We start from the raw sequence: 17,978 nt of genomic DNA, 5'->3' as shown, positions 1-17,978 counted from the left end.
CGTTATAATAAAATTAAATCAATTCTTTATTGAATATTGTTCGTATAAACAATATCTATACCTTTTAATTACAATGTTGTTGTGGACGAAAACCCAATGGTGGACGAAGATTCAAGTTAGTGCTTTAGTCGACGAAGATCGAATGATAACTCTTTTACTTAACAAGAGAGAGAAAAAACAAACGATGGACACTACATCAGTGTTGCCACTCGAAAAATTTTTTTTTCGGCCCAAAATTTTCCTAAGAACGGCCCAAAACGACCTAAAACGGCCCAACATTAAAAATTAAAACAAAATATATACTTCTCATAGATACCTTTTATTACATTTAGAAAAATCGAAAATAATAATGTCTATTTTTACGTAATGGTGGTATGTCGCAAAAAATTGTCTGAGATATAATGATTGGAAGGCAACAATTTATTGTGATTTGAATGTAGCATATAAACTTAAAGTGCGTGTTTCTCGAAACGGCGTTTTTGAAGTCGGCGCCAGCTTTAGCTCTAAAACGAATTGACCGATCTTCATATGACCTTATTATATTATTCATGTGAGCTTATTAAATTCATAAAAAGCTTGTCTTTACGCGAGACAGATTAAAAAATTATTTTGCCCAATTTTTTTGACAAAAACAGTCAATTTTTTTCGGTTATGTCAAAATTTTGACTTTGACAGCTCAAATTTTTTTAAGAATACTTTTTGTTTAAATTCTGTTTTATTAGGTTCTTAAAACGCTTACAAAAATGTATATGATCGGCCCATACGTTTTCGAGCTATCGTTGGCACCGCAAAACGCTTTTACAAAAAGATGGTTTCGCAGATAGCCATTTACCTCAAGAATATGCACTATTTTTCAATAACAACAATTCCAAAGGTATTATAAGATGTGTTCTTTGAGATGAAAGGAAGTATAGTTTCACCGAGTCTTAGCAAATTCCAATCTTTTATTATTAAATCGGGGTCACATTCTACAAGTCTGGGAAAATGTAATACCTGGTTCATATAGGCAAAACCTTATATGGAGTTATTGTATTTAGTAGTTTAAGTTGAAGCGAGTTCAACAACATAGCTTTAAGTTCATAAACCTCCTATATTTGGGTTTTGTAATCTGGTAACCTTTTGTACAAAGAGTTTCACTCAATGTATAAAAGGTTACATTCCATTTCGTTTCTGTATAAAAACAGAAAAAGAGACTGCAAATGACTGCAGCACAGAGATTTAACTTCACTTGTACCAGAACCGCTTAATAGAAAAGTAGAAACAATAAATCTTGCCGCATAATCAACAACATTACCAGAACCAAAAGGGTGTTTTAATTTGTCCCGCTCAGCCGCTATTTCAAGCAGAGGAAGTTGCCACCGCTTAACTATCAAACGCTATACAGTCCACTCTAGGCCAACCCATTCTGGTTTGAACATGGTCCATTCGAGCCTCTAAGGAACTGAAAAGTTAATTTCATTTCCGGATTACGTCCACCGCTTAAACTTGGAATTTTCGTAGAAGGTTACATCTTGAGCAAAAGGTATGTAAAGTGTTGTGGTATGTGAGCTTTCAGGGATTTTTCTTGTTTTTGTTTTTTCAAAAAAAAAAAAAAAAAATCAAGCGGTTTGTTTAATCCGTATCAACAGCTTTGGTCAAGTCACAACAAAACACCGCATTCAACAAGAACTACATGCAAACGTACATACATACATATGTATGTAATAAAAAAACAGCAACAAAAAATTCAAGCAACATCGACAACAACAGCATCATTTGCATACATTATTTACAAAGGTTACTGAACCTTGTTGTTCCATAATTAATATGTTATTTGTTGTCATCAAAATACTTCGGGATCACTCTGTGAACAATTATCAAAAACCTATAAGAGAAAAACATAGATTTGTTTTCTCTCTATTATAACCAAAGAAATTTGTCAATAATAACAAGAGAAAATATTCTAAAAGAAAATGGCAACATTGGAAATCGATATTGGCTGTAAACTTTACAGTGTAAAGCATACTGCAACAACATATTTACATTTGTTTGTTATTGACACAATCTTCACCATCAACACAGCAGGCTAATAGGCAAATCATCATCAACAGACGTCGAGTGTTATTCATTTGCGCTTACACGGATTGCTTTTTTTTGTGGTTCCTTCCTCCGTGTGTATAACATACTTCATTTGCCCCCGCATAACAGCCGTCAACACGACGGGCTACCACAGCCAATCATGTCAATTCACATTCCGCATCAACATAGCAGAGAACATAAAATTGTTACAGATAATTCTCTTCATTACATTCTCTTGCAGCTCATATCAAATGGCTAATACTGTCTCTTAGTGATCTAACAGATGATTGATGTTAGATCGTGAGGAAGAAGAAAACTGAAAAGCAAAAATCTCAGTTGACATTGACTGTTGTGAAAAGAAATAAAGTGCCGACAATTTATTAAAAATTTTCGTGGAATTTAATTATTATTATTATAATTTCGTGGAATTTAATAATTAAATTATTTGGAAAATATAAACAAACTACCGGCCTCTAAAAACACAATAAAGTACAACAGAAATATGTAATGAAAACAAATCAAGAACGAAAGATGTGTGATTGCAAAATGAAGGAAAAAATTACATGGCTGGAATATTTAGAAAAAAAGAAAATAACAAAACTAAGAAGGAAGAAGAAGCATCGACATTTGTAAATATGAAATCGTAAAACAAAGGCTATGTAGCGAAACCAACAAATCTAAAATATTTTCGCAAACAAAAGCCGGAGTACTCAACATCAACAAAATATTATTTGGATTTATTAAAAGAATTGGTAAAGCAACCCATTGGTTTTTGTGAGTGCCGCTGAAGCGTAAAGTCTCTACCAAGATCTACTCACCAGGTCTCGTAAGTAGCACAACAACAAATCTATTTTGGCCCAAAATTCTTCAATATGTCAAAAAGTTTGTTTTACGTTTTCATATAATTTATTGAAAATACGACTCTAGCGTTTTACGCCAACTTATATTTTAATCATGGTCTCCGCCATCTGTCATTGTTGCCGGTTCCCTGGTCGAACAAACGATGGACGGGAATGTCAAACAGTACGCGCTTCAAGACATACAGGATTATCATATTCCTCTTGTCTAAACAACGATAGAAACTTTATCAAAAACAAAAAACAAACGTTGAATTGCATAAAATACCCTGGGAGAACGACAGTAACTATTAAAAAAGCAAATAATAAAATAAATCCACACAATCCAGGAATAGCCCTGAACCTGCAGAAGTCTACTATTTGCTCTTTTGTGTACGTGGATGTTTACAAATTCTTGTAAACCGCAAGTTTGGTCTAAAAAGGAAAGGCATTTACAATAGAGAGACATTCACAACCATTTGCGCAGCGATTACTCCCATATTAACTGTCTGTCAGTGGGTCTCTTCCATTCTCAACCACCTGCACTTAATGTAGTCTATTCATGTTCCACTTTCAAGCTCTCAATTCATTTATGTGATGTTGTCTGGGGTCATCGTCGTCTGATATGGATATGAGTTATTGATCGACTCCCCCACCAATTAAAATCTTTAAACATTTTCAAACCCTGCTCACATATACATACATATATCATACAACACTTTACATTTACCTCTTCACTTCATAGCGCTGCCGAACAGGTCCATCGCCAGAAGCTTGATTCTTTGTTGGATTCTATTCTCAGACAGTGCCTACTAAGTTGCGATACCGCAAGAGGGGCCGCCATGTTGAAGCGAGTTCAACAACATAGCTTTAAGTTCATAAACCTCCTATATTTGGGTTTTGTAAAACCGTTTAATCTGGTAACCTTTTGTACAAAGAGTTTCACTCAATGTATAAAAGGTTACATTCCATTTCGTTTCTGTATAAAAACAGAAAAAGAGACTGCAAATGACTGCAGCACAGAGATTTAACTTCACTTGTACCAGAACCGCTTAATAGAAAAGTAGAAACAATAAATCTTGCCGCATACTCAACAACATTACCAAAACCAAAAGGGTGTTTTAATTTGTCCCGCTCAGCCGCTATTTCAAGCAGAGGAAGTTGCCACCGCTTAACTATCAACCGCTATACAGTCCACTCTAGGCCAACCCATTCTGGTTTGAACAGCCATTATAACATCCTTTCTTTTGCTATTGGATGGATTTGAAAACGCAAAAAACCAATTTGCATGCATTAAAAGTGTAATTTTCACACTAAACGTTAATACAAAGAAGGCCCCCTTCAGTTTTAATCATTACTTTGAACTTTAAGTTAGCCGAAACGCAAAATCCAAACCATAACAAAAGAAGAGTTGTAATAAAGGGGGCTATTTGGGTCACTTTTATAGTCCATTCTCTTATTATTTTGATCTAGTAATTTAATATAAAACTCCAAAACAGCAAATTTTATTTCAAACTTCTCATTTTCTGTTAAGTAAGAGTGCATAAATGTAATTGTCTGCTTTTGTGCCTACAAATATTTATGAAGTTTCGAGCTGGTACGATTTATTTTTGTAGTCAATGTCAATATATTGATGCTCTTTTTTATTTATTTTTTTTATAAGAAAAGACATTTTGAGTTGACACTCGGATATAAATAGGATAAACCTGAACTATCTGCTTGAAATTCATTCGTATAATGTTACCTATAATTAACAACCTTATGCCAAAAATAGAAAAAAAACCTCTAGCTTGGGATGATTCCGTTGCCACCAATTTATTATGAACATTTTTTATTTAGTGTTATCAAAATAGTCTGGCTTAATCCCATTGTTGTTGTTTTAATATTTTAAAACAACTAGTTTATTAGTGGAAAAGATTTTTTATTTATGCACATAATGCATGAATCTTTACCAAATACTTAAGTATCACGAAAAATATATTTCAAAACCCGGGTAACTAAAAGTTAAAAGTGACAATTAAACTACTAGGAGGGCCTTCTTTTTGTGTAATGTGAAAATTATATTTTTAATGCCACCAAATTGCTTTATTTTACGTTTTCAAATCCATCCAGTAGTAAAAGTAAGCATGTAATAATAGCTAAAAGACTACTATTTGAGATTTTATAAAATATTGTTTAAAATTATTATCATGAAAACGGCACAAAAAGGATTTTAACGGAAGAAAATAAACGTCATAATTTGAATAGTGAATCATTTAATTCGTAATTAAATATATCTGCCACCTTGAAATATCCAGCGATGTTTCAACTTAATTTCTAGTTTTTTAGATAGGAATACATATTTATGAATATTTTAGCCGGAGCCGTCAAGAGTGAGCATTTAAGACTTTTCTTTCTTTTTTGTAAAACTTCTTATAACATAAATGGCTCGGAAAGCCCATGTGGTCCGGAAGACCCATGCCAACTTCCATTGGCGCTAAATCCACTACTACTTAGTACCGAAGCGATTCGATACAATCATATTTTCTTTAAACTGAAAAAAACGAAGAATTATTAAATCTTCTGGATAGGAGCGTCTTCGTTTTATTTCGCCAGAAGGGAACTACCGTCCAACTAAATTTAAATCAAAAATGAAGAGTTAAATCTCCCGGATAGGAGCGTCTTCGTTTTATTTCGCCAGAAGGCCGCTACCGACCAGCAAATTGTAAACTCCCGGAAAGGAGCCATTACTAAGAATCTACTTTCAACTACATGTGGTTTATAATAATTCATACATATTTAGTAGTCAGACTAGTAATAGCTGAGAGTTGATTGTCTTATTTAATTTTTCTACTATATGAAAAAAGAAAGAAAACATTTCACGAACATTTTCATTTTGACCAAACTGATCAATTAATTTCTTGGTCGTCCTACAACACGGTATTACTTTTTCACGAACTGAAGACCACGGTTAAGGCCCGAAAAAAAACGTTTTATTTTAAACAGCCAATTTAACGAAGTGCGAAAATTGTGCGATCCAAATGACCACAAAATAGAGTTTCTGGTCGGAAATTCCCGACCCGACATTTCCCGGGAATTTTAGATTTTTTCAGACGGGATTTCCCGGGAAATTTTTTTGAAATTCCCGGGAATACGGGTATTTGTATTTTTCATATATAATTATATATGAAAAATATATAATTATATATGAAAATGCAAACAACTTCTAGTGGGCATTTTCTGAAAGTACATATTGAGATTACAAAACCCCTAATTGGGTTTCGTGTTTATAGATCGGGTTTGGATTTTATGGCCTCAAATAAACCTGGCTAAAACGACGCTTTTTTCAATTGATCCATGCTTTATCTCAGAAACTAATAAGAATTTTGCTTTGCGGTCTTCAGCAATATTGTAGTCCTAAAGTAGTAGAACTTATATGTATGTCAAACAGACGAACTACGAAAAACCGCATACAGCGCATCAACATTGATAAAATATAAGAAAGATTACATAATTTCTGGAGTTTTGGTCAGTAGCTGTCAAACTATTGAGAGTTGAACCAAGTAGCCTTTAGCAAATATTTTCCAAATAATGTCCTCAGCAATTCTTCAGAACATTCTGAAACTGTAAAACACTTATTTTATGTTGTTTAGGCGGTATTTCATATCATACTTTCTAAAAAACATATTTCAAACAACGTTCACACAGGCTGTTTATTCTCATATTTGAAATTTCAATGTATTGTTGATATATTTATCAAATTGTCGTTGAAAAATACGATAGAAACAACTCGATAAAGGATTTTTACAACAATGATATGTTCTGAAAAGTTATGTATTACATTCCAGCGAATATTTTTCCAAAGATAACATTAAGAAAAATTTGACGGGTTTGGAGATACGCTGCGAAATATATACAAATCACGGAAATTTTAGATATATTATAAAATTTGAGGCAATAAATGAGGTTATTCGTGTTCATTATGGATGTCATGGAAAGATTCGTACTGGTTTCAAAGATATAGGCCCGATTTGCTTTAAAAAGTCAATATTTAGCCATGTTTAGATAGGGCCATAAAATCCGAACCCGATCTAACAAAACAAAATCCAAAGAGGGTTCTTGTCTATTGCGTCTGTACTTTCATAAAAACCGCATTTGATATTGTTTTCACAAAATTACCTTGAAAATGTTGCACAGTGGAAGTCTTATATTATTTGTCTTATAGGTATTTAATGTTGAAAATATAGTAGAATAGCGATTTTCATGTCCCGATAATTCGTAATTCCCGATCATTTGTAACAAACTTATGGCCCATAGTAAAAATCGCGATAATTCGTGCAAAGTGCATACATTTTGGTCCTCTCAATAATTATTGGGGGTTATCATGAATGAAATTTCCCGGTGAGTTTCGTCTTTCCGAAGTTGCAACTTAAGGGAGAAAGTGAAAAAAATCACGGGGAATTGCCGTTCATGATAACCCCCATTGTTTTTTCTGGAATTCGAAGTCTGTATAACCTCACATAATTCTGAACGTTTTGGAGTCATTTCCTTGTTGTTCTAGTCCATATTTTTATTAATGGCATTCTTGAAGTACATATATTAATTTGCTAAGATATAAACTCTGTGATCGATTCGAATTGTTGTATTCTCCAAAATTATTGTATGTAATATTAAAAACTGTATAATGTATAAAGGCCTCAACACATAAGAAGCATGACATTCTTGCTTAAGTCACATCTGGTAAATGACTATACACCAAGTTCGACCTAATTCAAATGTGATTCTGAAATCTTTTTATTAGGTCGAACTTGGTCTTTAGTCTTTTATAAGATATGACTTCAGCAAGAATGCCGTGCTCCTTATGTGTCGAGTCCTTAAGTGGCAAATCGTGTATATTAGGAATGGAAGTCAGTAATAACTATAGTATGTATGTTCATATAAGTACGCCTCTATATCTTTGGTGCCACCGTGGTGCAATTGTGAAGCTTTTTACACAAAAGATCCTTTATCAACGGATTTATTCTATGATCGACACGCCCTTCGAACCATAAAAAGAACTCCCCATTTCATTGACCTAAAAAATAGAGTCGCACAGCAATCTTTGATATGAAGGAAGCCTTTGCGAGGATGGTCGTAGGAGACAGCAATTTATGCAATATACGCATATCAGTCAGGAAGAATTGGTTGGGTTGAACAGCTGCCATATTTGATGCATTGGTACTTTCACGATTTTGGCGCATCGACGTTAATATTGTTCCATATTGTTTCAAAGAGATAACTAACGATACAACTATACATATAAGAAGTATTTATTTCCTTTATGTTTGCTCTCTGTCACGTATATGCTCACAAACTCGATTTCTCATAGTCCCGGGTTCCCGGGGAATGAGAAATTTGTATTCCCGATTTCCCGGGAATGAATGAAATCAAAAATGAATGTATATGTTTTGAAATATGTTAATCAGATACTATTCCACCTCTTGGAGATAGTATTTGCATAACAGCATGAATGTTTTCCGTATTCGAAAACGGTAAACGACAGGCAAGGAGACTCAAGTTTATGTTGAAGAAGATGCGTAGCAAAATACTTTGACATAGTCAATAACACTAGATTAAGAAAAAAGGGCGATTGCTTCACATGAACATGTGAGAAAATAACATCAAATATTTTTCTCCTGGGAGAATTGCATTTAGAACTTTCAAGCTTCGGACGCTGGACCTATAAGAGCACGAACTGGGTGTGAAACTCCCTGGTGAACGATATTTACCATAGCCGCTCCTAATACAACTTTTCTATTTACTGAGACATGAAACACTTGCCTATTTGGAGTACTCAAACTAGAAGTGGACGGAGTCACTTATTCTAGAGAACTAGTATGGAAAGATCTTTCTCGATGTAATATCGTGTGATGTCGCCTGTTGCATTTCGAACAATTATGTTTACTATGTCATTTCTTTGCGTCATGTCCTGTAGTTAGACAATTTAGGCAACAACTGTGGCGTCGAAGTACCGAAAAGCGACTGTCGATGCACAATTTTAAGAACTTGGAACAGTATCTTAAGGGGTGAACGAGATTTTGACATAGAATTCAAAATCGACTTGAAGAGGTGAATATGGAATTGGAAGGACTCAATTTGGAAAACTTATTAAATTTAGAATGCTCACGCCTAGTCGTGGATTCGATTCCCCTAATTCTCGAAGACACGTAAGTGTCTGAATTCTTTAGAAAGACATCTAAATCTTTCCATGAAGATAAGGCTGATTTGTCTTTTACCGCTTGTTCCCATAATGTAACGGTATTCCTCGGCAACGGTTGAATGCAAACAAACACTAATATGGGATCCCAATCTTTCGTCGGAAGATCATATACCTGCATAGCAGATATACAAATATTTACACCCACCTGTAATTGTTTTAATCCTGAACTGGATTCAATATCAAGGACCGGAAGGTCGAACAATAGCTTCAATTGGTTATTTACTAGAATTCGTATATTGTCGTATGTCTCTTTTAAAGCATTCTAAACCAAACTAATACAATATCTTTGGCTTCGCCACTCGTTTTCTTCAATAAGTGACATATCCTTTCTATGTCATTCAAGCGCTTGTTATCAATAAACAATGCAGAGAAACGATCCATAAACCTAGGCCATGATAGAAAATCGTCCTCGAAAATGTCGATTTCACACGGTGAAGCATCATTGCATGAAGCGTATACTTCATCCGATGATCTCGTTCGCAAACTTTCGGAAAGAGAAAATATTTCGCCAGAAGTGGGAGAAGAATTCTTCGCACTAGCTCGATGTTCATCGATCTTTCGATTTATCAATGCAATGGTATTTATATATGCCTTTAAAGCCACCTGATAGTTACTTTCTGCTGATGTAATGTCGGTAGGATCGGGCTTATCAGCAGTTTTTAGAAAATTAAGACATTCGTCAAACATCTTTTTAACATTTTCCACATTTCTCTAAATTTAGCAGCCTCAGCTTCAAGAATATACATAGATATCTATGTCTTCATCTCGGAGAGACGTGAAATCTAACGTAATTAGAGTGTCTGTAGCTCTTATGAAACAATCTAGAGGAGTAATCGACATTACGACGAAAATGAGAACCAAAAAAAAAAAATAACTTTCTTAAATCTTATAAAAGAAGCAAGAGAAATCGAAAAATTACTTTACTTAAAGATACGAAATCTGATCTGCAAAAAGTCTAGTAAACCAAATCGAAAAATCCTTAAAAATGTCAAACGAAATATATGTATCGAAATATAATGTACTTTTATTTTATTGTATTGAAGAATACAATAAAACGTGCCAAACTGCCAATGTAAAGACGAAAAATATAGGAAACTTAACAAAAATTTTCAATAACGCAATAATTGTTAAAATCGGTATCGAAATTTTGGTAATTTACTTTTAATGTATCGAAAAATACACCAAAAAATACAAATATTTTCTTCCAAGTGTATCGAAAAGTCACGAAATTTTCTTTAATACATCAAATGTATCGCAAAATACACTACTTTTAATTTTATTGTACCGAAAGATACACAAAAAGAACCAAATTGACAAGAAATTTTATTTTTCGCTGTAAACGGAAAAATATTTCTTCGTGTACTAAATTTAGGATATGTGTATAATACACAAACAAATTGTTTCTGAGGAGAAACCCGAAAGTAAAATCAAAACTTTCCGAACATTTTAATAAATGAATGAAAATCCAAAAATGTTGAACAAATTTGACCTATTGTAGGGTGCATGGACTGTAAGATAAACATTAATCGTCAACAAAAACAAGAAAAATATTTATTTTGCAAAAAATACTCGAAAATGAATGTCAAACGGAATATTTAAAATTAATTATTAAACTTTTCACACAACCCTCGTGTATTTAACTTCTGGCGCGGTCCTCGTATATTGGGAACAGTTGTGTGTGCGTAGCGATCGAACGATCAACAGAATAACTCAACGGATAGTGGTCAGTAAAGTTGTTGGTGTTCTCTCCTTTTTTCTTTTATTCGGCAATTTAAATATGCATTGAAAAAACACTAACAATGATATGCATATTTTTTCTCGTATAGAAAATAATACCAACAAATACTGATCACTGCACTCTTTAACTTTGAAATATTATTTTGAGTACCCGTACGAAAAAGAAATGTTATTCTTGGAGAGAATAAAAACAACAACTTAACGACGCGAAGGCGTTGTTGGGCGAATATTAGCAAACAAATTAAACACTTTATTATTTGTTGTAGAACAGAAATTACACTCGCGAATTCTCACTTATCTGACGGTACTCACTTTACTTAAAATAATGACGAAGTTGATGACAATTTTTTGTTGGTAGCTGACGGCGTAAGTGCGCCTTTTGTAAACGAAAAAACAATTGCTGTTGCTTCACAAATGAAGAGAACACGAATTCCCTTTTGTTGGAAGCAATGTATCCGGCTCAATTGGACCAATGTTTGCGGAGGCAATAAATGAAAATAAACCGAAAAGAACACAAACCAACAGCAACAGTATCAATTTCGTTATAATAAAATTAAATCAATCCTTTATTGAATATTGTTCGTATAAACAATATCTATACCTTTTAATTACAATGTTGTTGTGGACGAAACCCGAATGGTGGATGAAGATCCAAGTTAGTGCTTTAGTCCAGGAGGAGGCATTGTGACTCACAAGAGAGCCCATTTGCTCTAAGTGAGCGTAAATTTGTTATCGCTCACAGCCTGTGTATATGCTAACACGTTGTGAACAACAACAAATTTACGCTCATTGAGAGCACAAGAGAGACCCAAAAATGTTCTCTGCCTCACTCTGCTTTAGTCGACGAAGATCGAATGACAACTCTTTTACTTAACAAGAGAGAGAAAAAACAAACGATGGAAACTGCAAAGTGGCGCCAATTTTTAGTACATTCTCATTAGAATTTGACATCTATCACTTTGTGCGAAAACACAAAGTTGCACTTCTGCTAAATGGCCAAATTCTAACGGAAGAAAATAAATATCATAATTTGAATAGTGAATAATTTAATTCGCAATTAAACACCAGGTTACTCCTCGACCCTACCCAATCTCACACTTGCACCCCCTCTCAACTTACATAAAGAACAACGCAAGCATCACGTGCATAACATACGTAAGGGCAAGAATTCATAGGTTAAAGAAGTATTCTCGTAGTATGTATTGAATTCTATAGTTTTGTTTACATTTGATTAAATGTAAACAAATTGCATACTCGTTGACAAAAATCAATTGTATGATCAGAAAGGGACTCGAAAGTGACTTCTTGTAATGCTTAAAAAGAGTTCAATTTAAAATACAACAACAAATGTGTAGCAATCACAAATAAATCATTGAGATGTTTAAAATGTGACCATTTTTTTTGTTATTTATTCTCACATTTTGATCATCTGAAGATTGAAAAATGCTTAATCAAAATAGGGTCATGCAGGTGTTTGAAAAGTGATTAGAATTATGTATCTTCTGATCATATTTTGAACAGCTAGGTGATTAAACATTTATTGTTTTATTTTTTTTTTCAAACACAACGGTTTTGTTGTATATCAGGTATGTGATGGAAAACGATTCGACTCGTTTTGCCATAAATCGAAATCGTATATTTCTAATTTTGGTGAATATTTTAATGAAATTGAAAATGGATTTTAAAAATATTATTCAAATAAGGGATGTGTGCGAAGCAAAGCTATATATATCATCAAAGGTAACCCCGTGACATACCATTTCGATTCTGCAAATCTGTTTTCATCACATATCTGTATAATTCCCATATGCACTTTCTACAAAATTTTGATGTAAATATCACGTATAATATTCTGAATATTGACAAAGAAAACGTATTTTTTGAGTTATGCCACTCTTTGAGTAAATGAGCGATATGGGTCTCTCACAATCTCGGTCTCGCTCACTCCCACATATATACAGGATAATTGTGGTTATCTCGTTATTTCTCGCTCTCCCCCTCAACCGCTCATAGAGGAGGTAGAATACTCTCTCTCACACCTCCACACACACGGTTTCTCTCTTGCTCTCTCTCTCACACACTCACACACACTGGAGGCAAACAAAGTATCAAATTACTAGAATCCCCATTAGCCCTTGTACAATTGAGAGCGAGTTGGCCTGTAGTGGACTGTATGCGGTTGAATGATTAAATCGGTGGCAACTCCCTCAATTGTAAGCGTTTTGATTGTTGAAATGAAAAGGCAGGTTTATCTTCAATTTTAAAGGTGAATGCAGCAAGGTTTTATTCTATTGTTAATAGTTCAGCTTCTATGCGACAAGTGAAGTTATTTTGTATTTGGACATTCTCTTGTCTTACAATAGGAAAGCGAAACGAACGGAATTAAATAAAAAATGGTAGCCTTTTAGTTATGAGTAAAAGCTCATTTGGAAAGAGAAGGTTACCGTATCTTGACAATTTAAGTGATATTTCCGTTAAATTGGATTGTAAGTTCAAGTAATGCAAAAATTAATAATGTTGAATTCATTAACTAAAAACTACGTTGTTGAACAGAGTTCAACAGCTCTCTACTTACGATAGCAATTTTTTTCTTTATGATATCGCAAAGATAGTAAACATTAGTAGATTCTTGAAGTTCTGGAACAGACCATATGTGTTATATTCTGCGCGACTAGGTGTTACCCTTTAAATAAAACTCATACAAATATAATTTTAAGGGGTTCATTAATAGAATGTTTATATTATCGGTTTTTGTCGGGTGAACCTTCTTTATGAGGATTTTTTTGACGTATATACAATGGAATTGACATTAAATCCGCCTATATATAAACGTACTATAATAAGGTGATAGATGTATGCATAGTTGTCTTTCAAAGATCTACCACAATTTTCATACAAAAATCTCGTTTAACAATAAATTCTACAAATTTTTAATTTTAGAACGTGCAATATGTTTTTTTCAGATGGCATCCTTAGCTGCTACAAATTGGCCCAAGCCACTTGTTCTAGTCCCCTGTCTTTCTTGGTCAACGGCAGCAACAGTTTTTACAACGGTGAGTTTTTATCTATAAATATTACATAATTATTACTGTTACCGGCTGTTATCGATATGTTATTTCTTATCTTCAATAATGTAACAAATCATTTCATAAAAACTGTTTATTACGGCGTTCAGTGTGGGCAAAAAAAATAATAGCACCATCATTAAAAATTACTTTAGAATGATGGAAGTTGAAAAATGTCTACACTTTATTACTCAAGTATAGAAGTTCATCAACAGAAACAAGTGTCTACTGATTTATTCTTTAGTTGAAGGCGATAGTAACGCCAGGGGATAGGCTTGGTATCGAATCAAGCGGATTGTGGTGTTGGTTGCAGGATTGTTCTTCAGATATGATTTTTTTTTTTCATTGGTTTTGATGCTGCTGTTGCGCTATTGATCTTAACCAATTGACAAGATACAACCCTAAAGAATGGCCGCAGAACTTCTATACCACAAATTCTTTCACTTTCATTCCGATTTTAGCCCAGATTATTACTGCTAATATCCTTTTGGAAGGACCAAACTAGTGCCGACTTATCTTCTAAATGAAATAGAGTCATATTTTCTAAGATTTCAACGAAAACAAGTTAATTCTTCACAGTTTTGTTGCCAAGTCTATTACGGTTAATCAATCGTCTGTTTATGGGTTTTGCTATTTATTTATTTATTTATTTTTTTTTTTTGGGACATTTAAATGAGAAATTGCAATATTTTCCTCCAAACATTGATAAAACATAAAACATTGGTCCACAGTTGTTCATGGTGGTGCTATTATTGATTTCGCATCTGTATATATCTGATATGAAAATATCCGCTATTTTAATACACTGAGGGAAATCTTAGCACATTTTTCAAATTGAACGCACCCTTTGGGCTTTGAATTTTATATGTATTTTATTTTGGTGTCCGCGACTGTTCTTAATTGCGTAATGGACCAGCTCAAGCTCTTCATACCGGACTTTGCGAATATAGTAGTTTTTTTTTAATGAACTCAAGCCGTAATATCTCAACAACTCGCGAAAATAAAATGACTGTTCTATCCTGATGACCAAAAATAAATGCCTATTTTAAATAGTACTATCGGTAAAATGATCAGAAAATCATTTCGCGAAAAGCTAGAAACATAATTTTTTCTGTGTATGATGGACTTTAAATCGCTACAAGCACGATAAATATAACAAAAAGTGTTTGGATCGATCACACAAACTAATGTCTTAAGCAAACTACCAAAAAATGTTTTTGGTGACGAAAGATAACGAAAATCTGGCCAAAAATCGTGAATTAGGGCTCTGAAGTATATAATAAATGTATATTAGAAAGAAACACAAAAAGGTTCGGATGAAACAAGAGTCGTGTTGATCAGTGTAGTCAGTCCGTCAATCACTAATCATTACTCAACTCATTTATAAGTATAGTAGACTGATACAGAAGAAAAAAATTAAATTAAATTGTGCGTAGAAAAAACGTTATTCTCTTTGGATGTTCTCGTTCGAAAATCATTCAATGTTCTCAGTGCATATGGTAAAAACCAATCGATTTACAATCGATGAATCCGAGTTTCACTCACTCAGAATTCGCTAACTGCTAACTTATTCTATATAGTATGACTTAAATTCTTTAAAATTAAGTGTTTTAGGAGGGATCCAATAATGTCGACCATTAAAATTAATTTTCGTGGAAGCTGTGTTGGCATCAATATAGGAAAAAGGGTAAAAATAGGTTGAAGCCAACAAGATAATATTCCAAACTGGTAATATGATTATAGAACTCGTGATTTTACGTCGTTTAATGTATATCTCATGAGTGTGCTCCTTACAGTTTCCTAGTAATTGGTGTCTAAAGCCAAAATTTGATGGGTGAATTTTCTTAAAAATCCTATTTTTGCGTGTAAAATTTACAATTGTCATTCAATTTCCTTTGAACCCCGCGTGAATTTATTTTTTGTGCGCGACAGATCTAATGAGCCCTTCCGCGATCGAATGAATCCACAAAAACCGCGGCTATAGATACCTTGAAAATAAATTACAGAGATACGCGAGTAATATGGATATTTCACCCAAAATAAAATGTGGAGGCACATATTTTGTCTTGCCTATATTTAAATACTTACATATACATTAAAATGTATTTTGATAACATTATCGAAAATATATCGCTCATTTACTCAAAGAGTGAAACATTTCAAAAAATCCACTTTCGAGAAAAATCCTTTTTAAGTTGGCGAATGAAATTTGACTCCCACCCTTAAAAATATTGCTGCACAAAATCTAAAATAACTACTTGGATCATATTTTGCAAACAGCTAGCCAGTTATCAGTGCTAAATTTCTGTGAAAGATCTAGCATGATTTGAAGTGGAATTTCGAGTTTTTTGAATTTCTTTAATAATCCGGACGCGCAACAAGATAATATTCCAAACTCGTAATATGATTATAAAACTCGTGATTTTACGTCGTTTAATGTATATCTCATGAGTGTGCTCCTTACAGTTTCCTAGTAATTGGTGCCTAAAGGCCAACATTTGATGCGTGAATTTTCTTAAAAAACCTATTTTTTGCGTGTAAAATTTACAATTGTCATTCAATTTCCTTTGAATACCGCGTGAATTTAGTTTTTGTACGCGACAGATCTAATGAGCCCTTCCGCGATCGAATGAATCCACTAAAACCGCGGCTGTAGATACCTTGAAAATATGAAAATCAGCAAAAATATATCTTGACAAATCCGCGTACTAAACCGCGATTTTCTTTAAAAATTTTTACATAAATGGAATCTTTTGAGAAAACGCGTGTCTTAAATTACAGAGATACGCGAGTAATATGGATATTTCACTCAAAATAAAATGTGGAGGCACATCCGCAGTTCTTGAAGAATCTATTTGAAATAAGTGTGTATAGACGTATTTTTGATGGGCGCATCAAAATCGTATGCACATTACGCGACTTTTACCCACTTAAGGGTTTTTGATATTGTGAGATGCAACTGACGGCACACAATGGCCGCTGACTGAAGCATCGAAATATGCATAGATATTGAAAGAGATTGATTCGCTGTATCCAAAATCGGATGCGCATCAACCAACTTAACTAATTCGTGAATAACAGGCTTTTTAATTTTCATATTTTTTGAATGATTGTATTTGAATGATAAAAGTTATCACAGTAAGCACTTTAGCTTTCGCGATGGTAAACCATATTTCTTGATTAAGTTTTAGCAACATAAATTAATAATTATATGGGATTTTAGCGAATGAGTTGGAGAACTCCCAAATATTTTTTTTTCTAATTTTCCTAATCGAACTAAAAAATATACTTGGAATAATATTTTAACAATATGTTTTTTTTTTTCTTTTGTTGTTGCTATAATATGCAATTTATATCACCAATCTCTACAAATTTGGTTTCATACTTTTCTATGAATTGTCTAGATCTGTAGATGTTTTTAATTTATTTTTAGCGGTTTATACGGACTCTGTGGTAGTATAATTTAGATTTGCTCCCAATTTTTGTATTTTTCGCGAAAATAAACCAAATTTTAGAAATTATGGTGCATCTGCGGATGGATGTCAAATGCTGTTACTGATGTATGCATACATTTTCTCAATACAACAAATAAGAAATTTTAAAATATAAAAACCGCTATAACTTTTGCGCGCATCGGCCAATTTTGTGAATGTGAGCAGATTTGAAACCAGATTTTTTCCTTAACTTCGACACCAAAAACATTTTTTTTTTTGGTTTTTACCATATATATATATATATATATATATATATATATATATATATATATATTTGTGTGTTTAGTGAGCAGCAAAAACATTTTATTTTACGAACATTATGGCTAGACATAGGATTTTTGGATATTTTTGAAAATTATAATGCAATTAATTCGTTTATAAAACAATAGAATCTGGACCCTTCAACGTATTATTGATAATTTTCAATATGGCATCGAATTTCTGCCATAATTCTATATGATAACGTAGTTACAACTGGTTAAAATTTCAATATACAAACAAATTACAAGGTAATGTAATGTAATAATGAAAAGGTAATGCAAAAATATTT

At 33.2% G+C, this 17,978-nt stretch overlaps 1 protein-coding gene across 1 annotated transcript in view; it reads left to right on the top strand.

Moving 5' to 3' along the window:
* The window catches only part of LOC141403934 (protein ABHD18), a 244,693-nt gene that overhangs the window by 166,212 nt on the left and 60,503 nt on the right, over positions 1–17,978 (top strand). Inside the window, exon 5 of the mRNA XM_073987043.1 lies at positions 13,833–13,922. Within this exon, the coding sequence (XP_073843144.1) occupies positions 13,833–13,922 (90 nt within the window). The remainder of the gene's footprint in view (positions 1–13,832; positions 13,923–17,978) is intronic.

Source organism: Musca autumnalis, unplaced genomic scaffold (genome assembly GCF_047663935.1).
Source record: "Musca autumnalis isolate F117 unplaced genomic scaffold, ASM4766393v1 scaffold_4, whole genome shotgun sequence".
NCBI classification, from domain to species: Eukaryota; Metazoa; Arthropoda; class Insecta; order Diptera; family Muscidae; genus Musca; species Musca autumnalis.
Note: the sequence above shows the minus strand (reverse complement) of the source record. Positions and strands in the feature narration are given on the sequence as shown.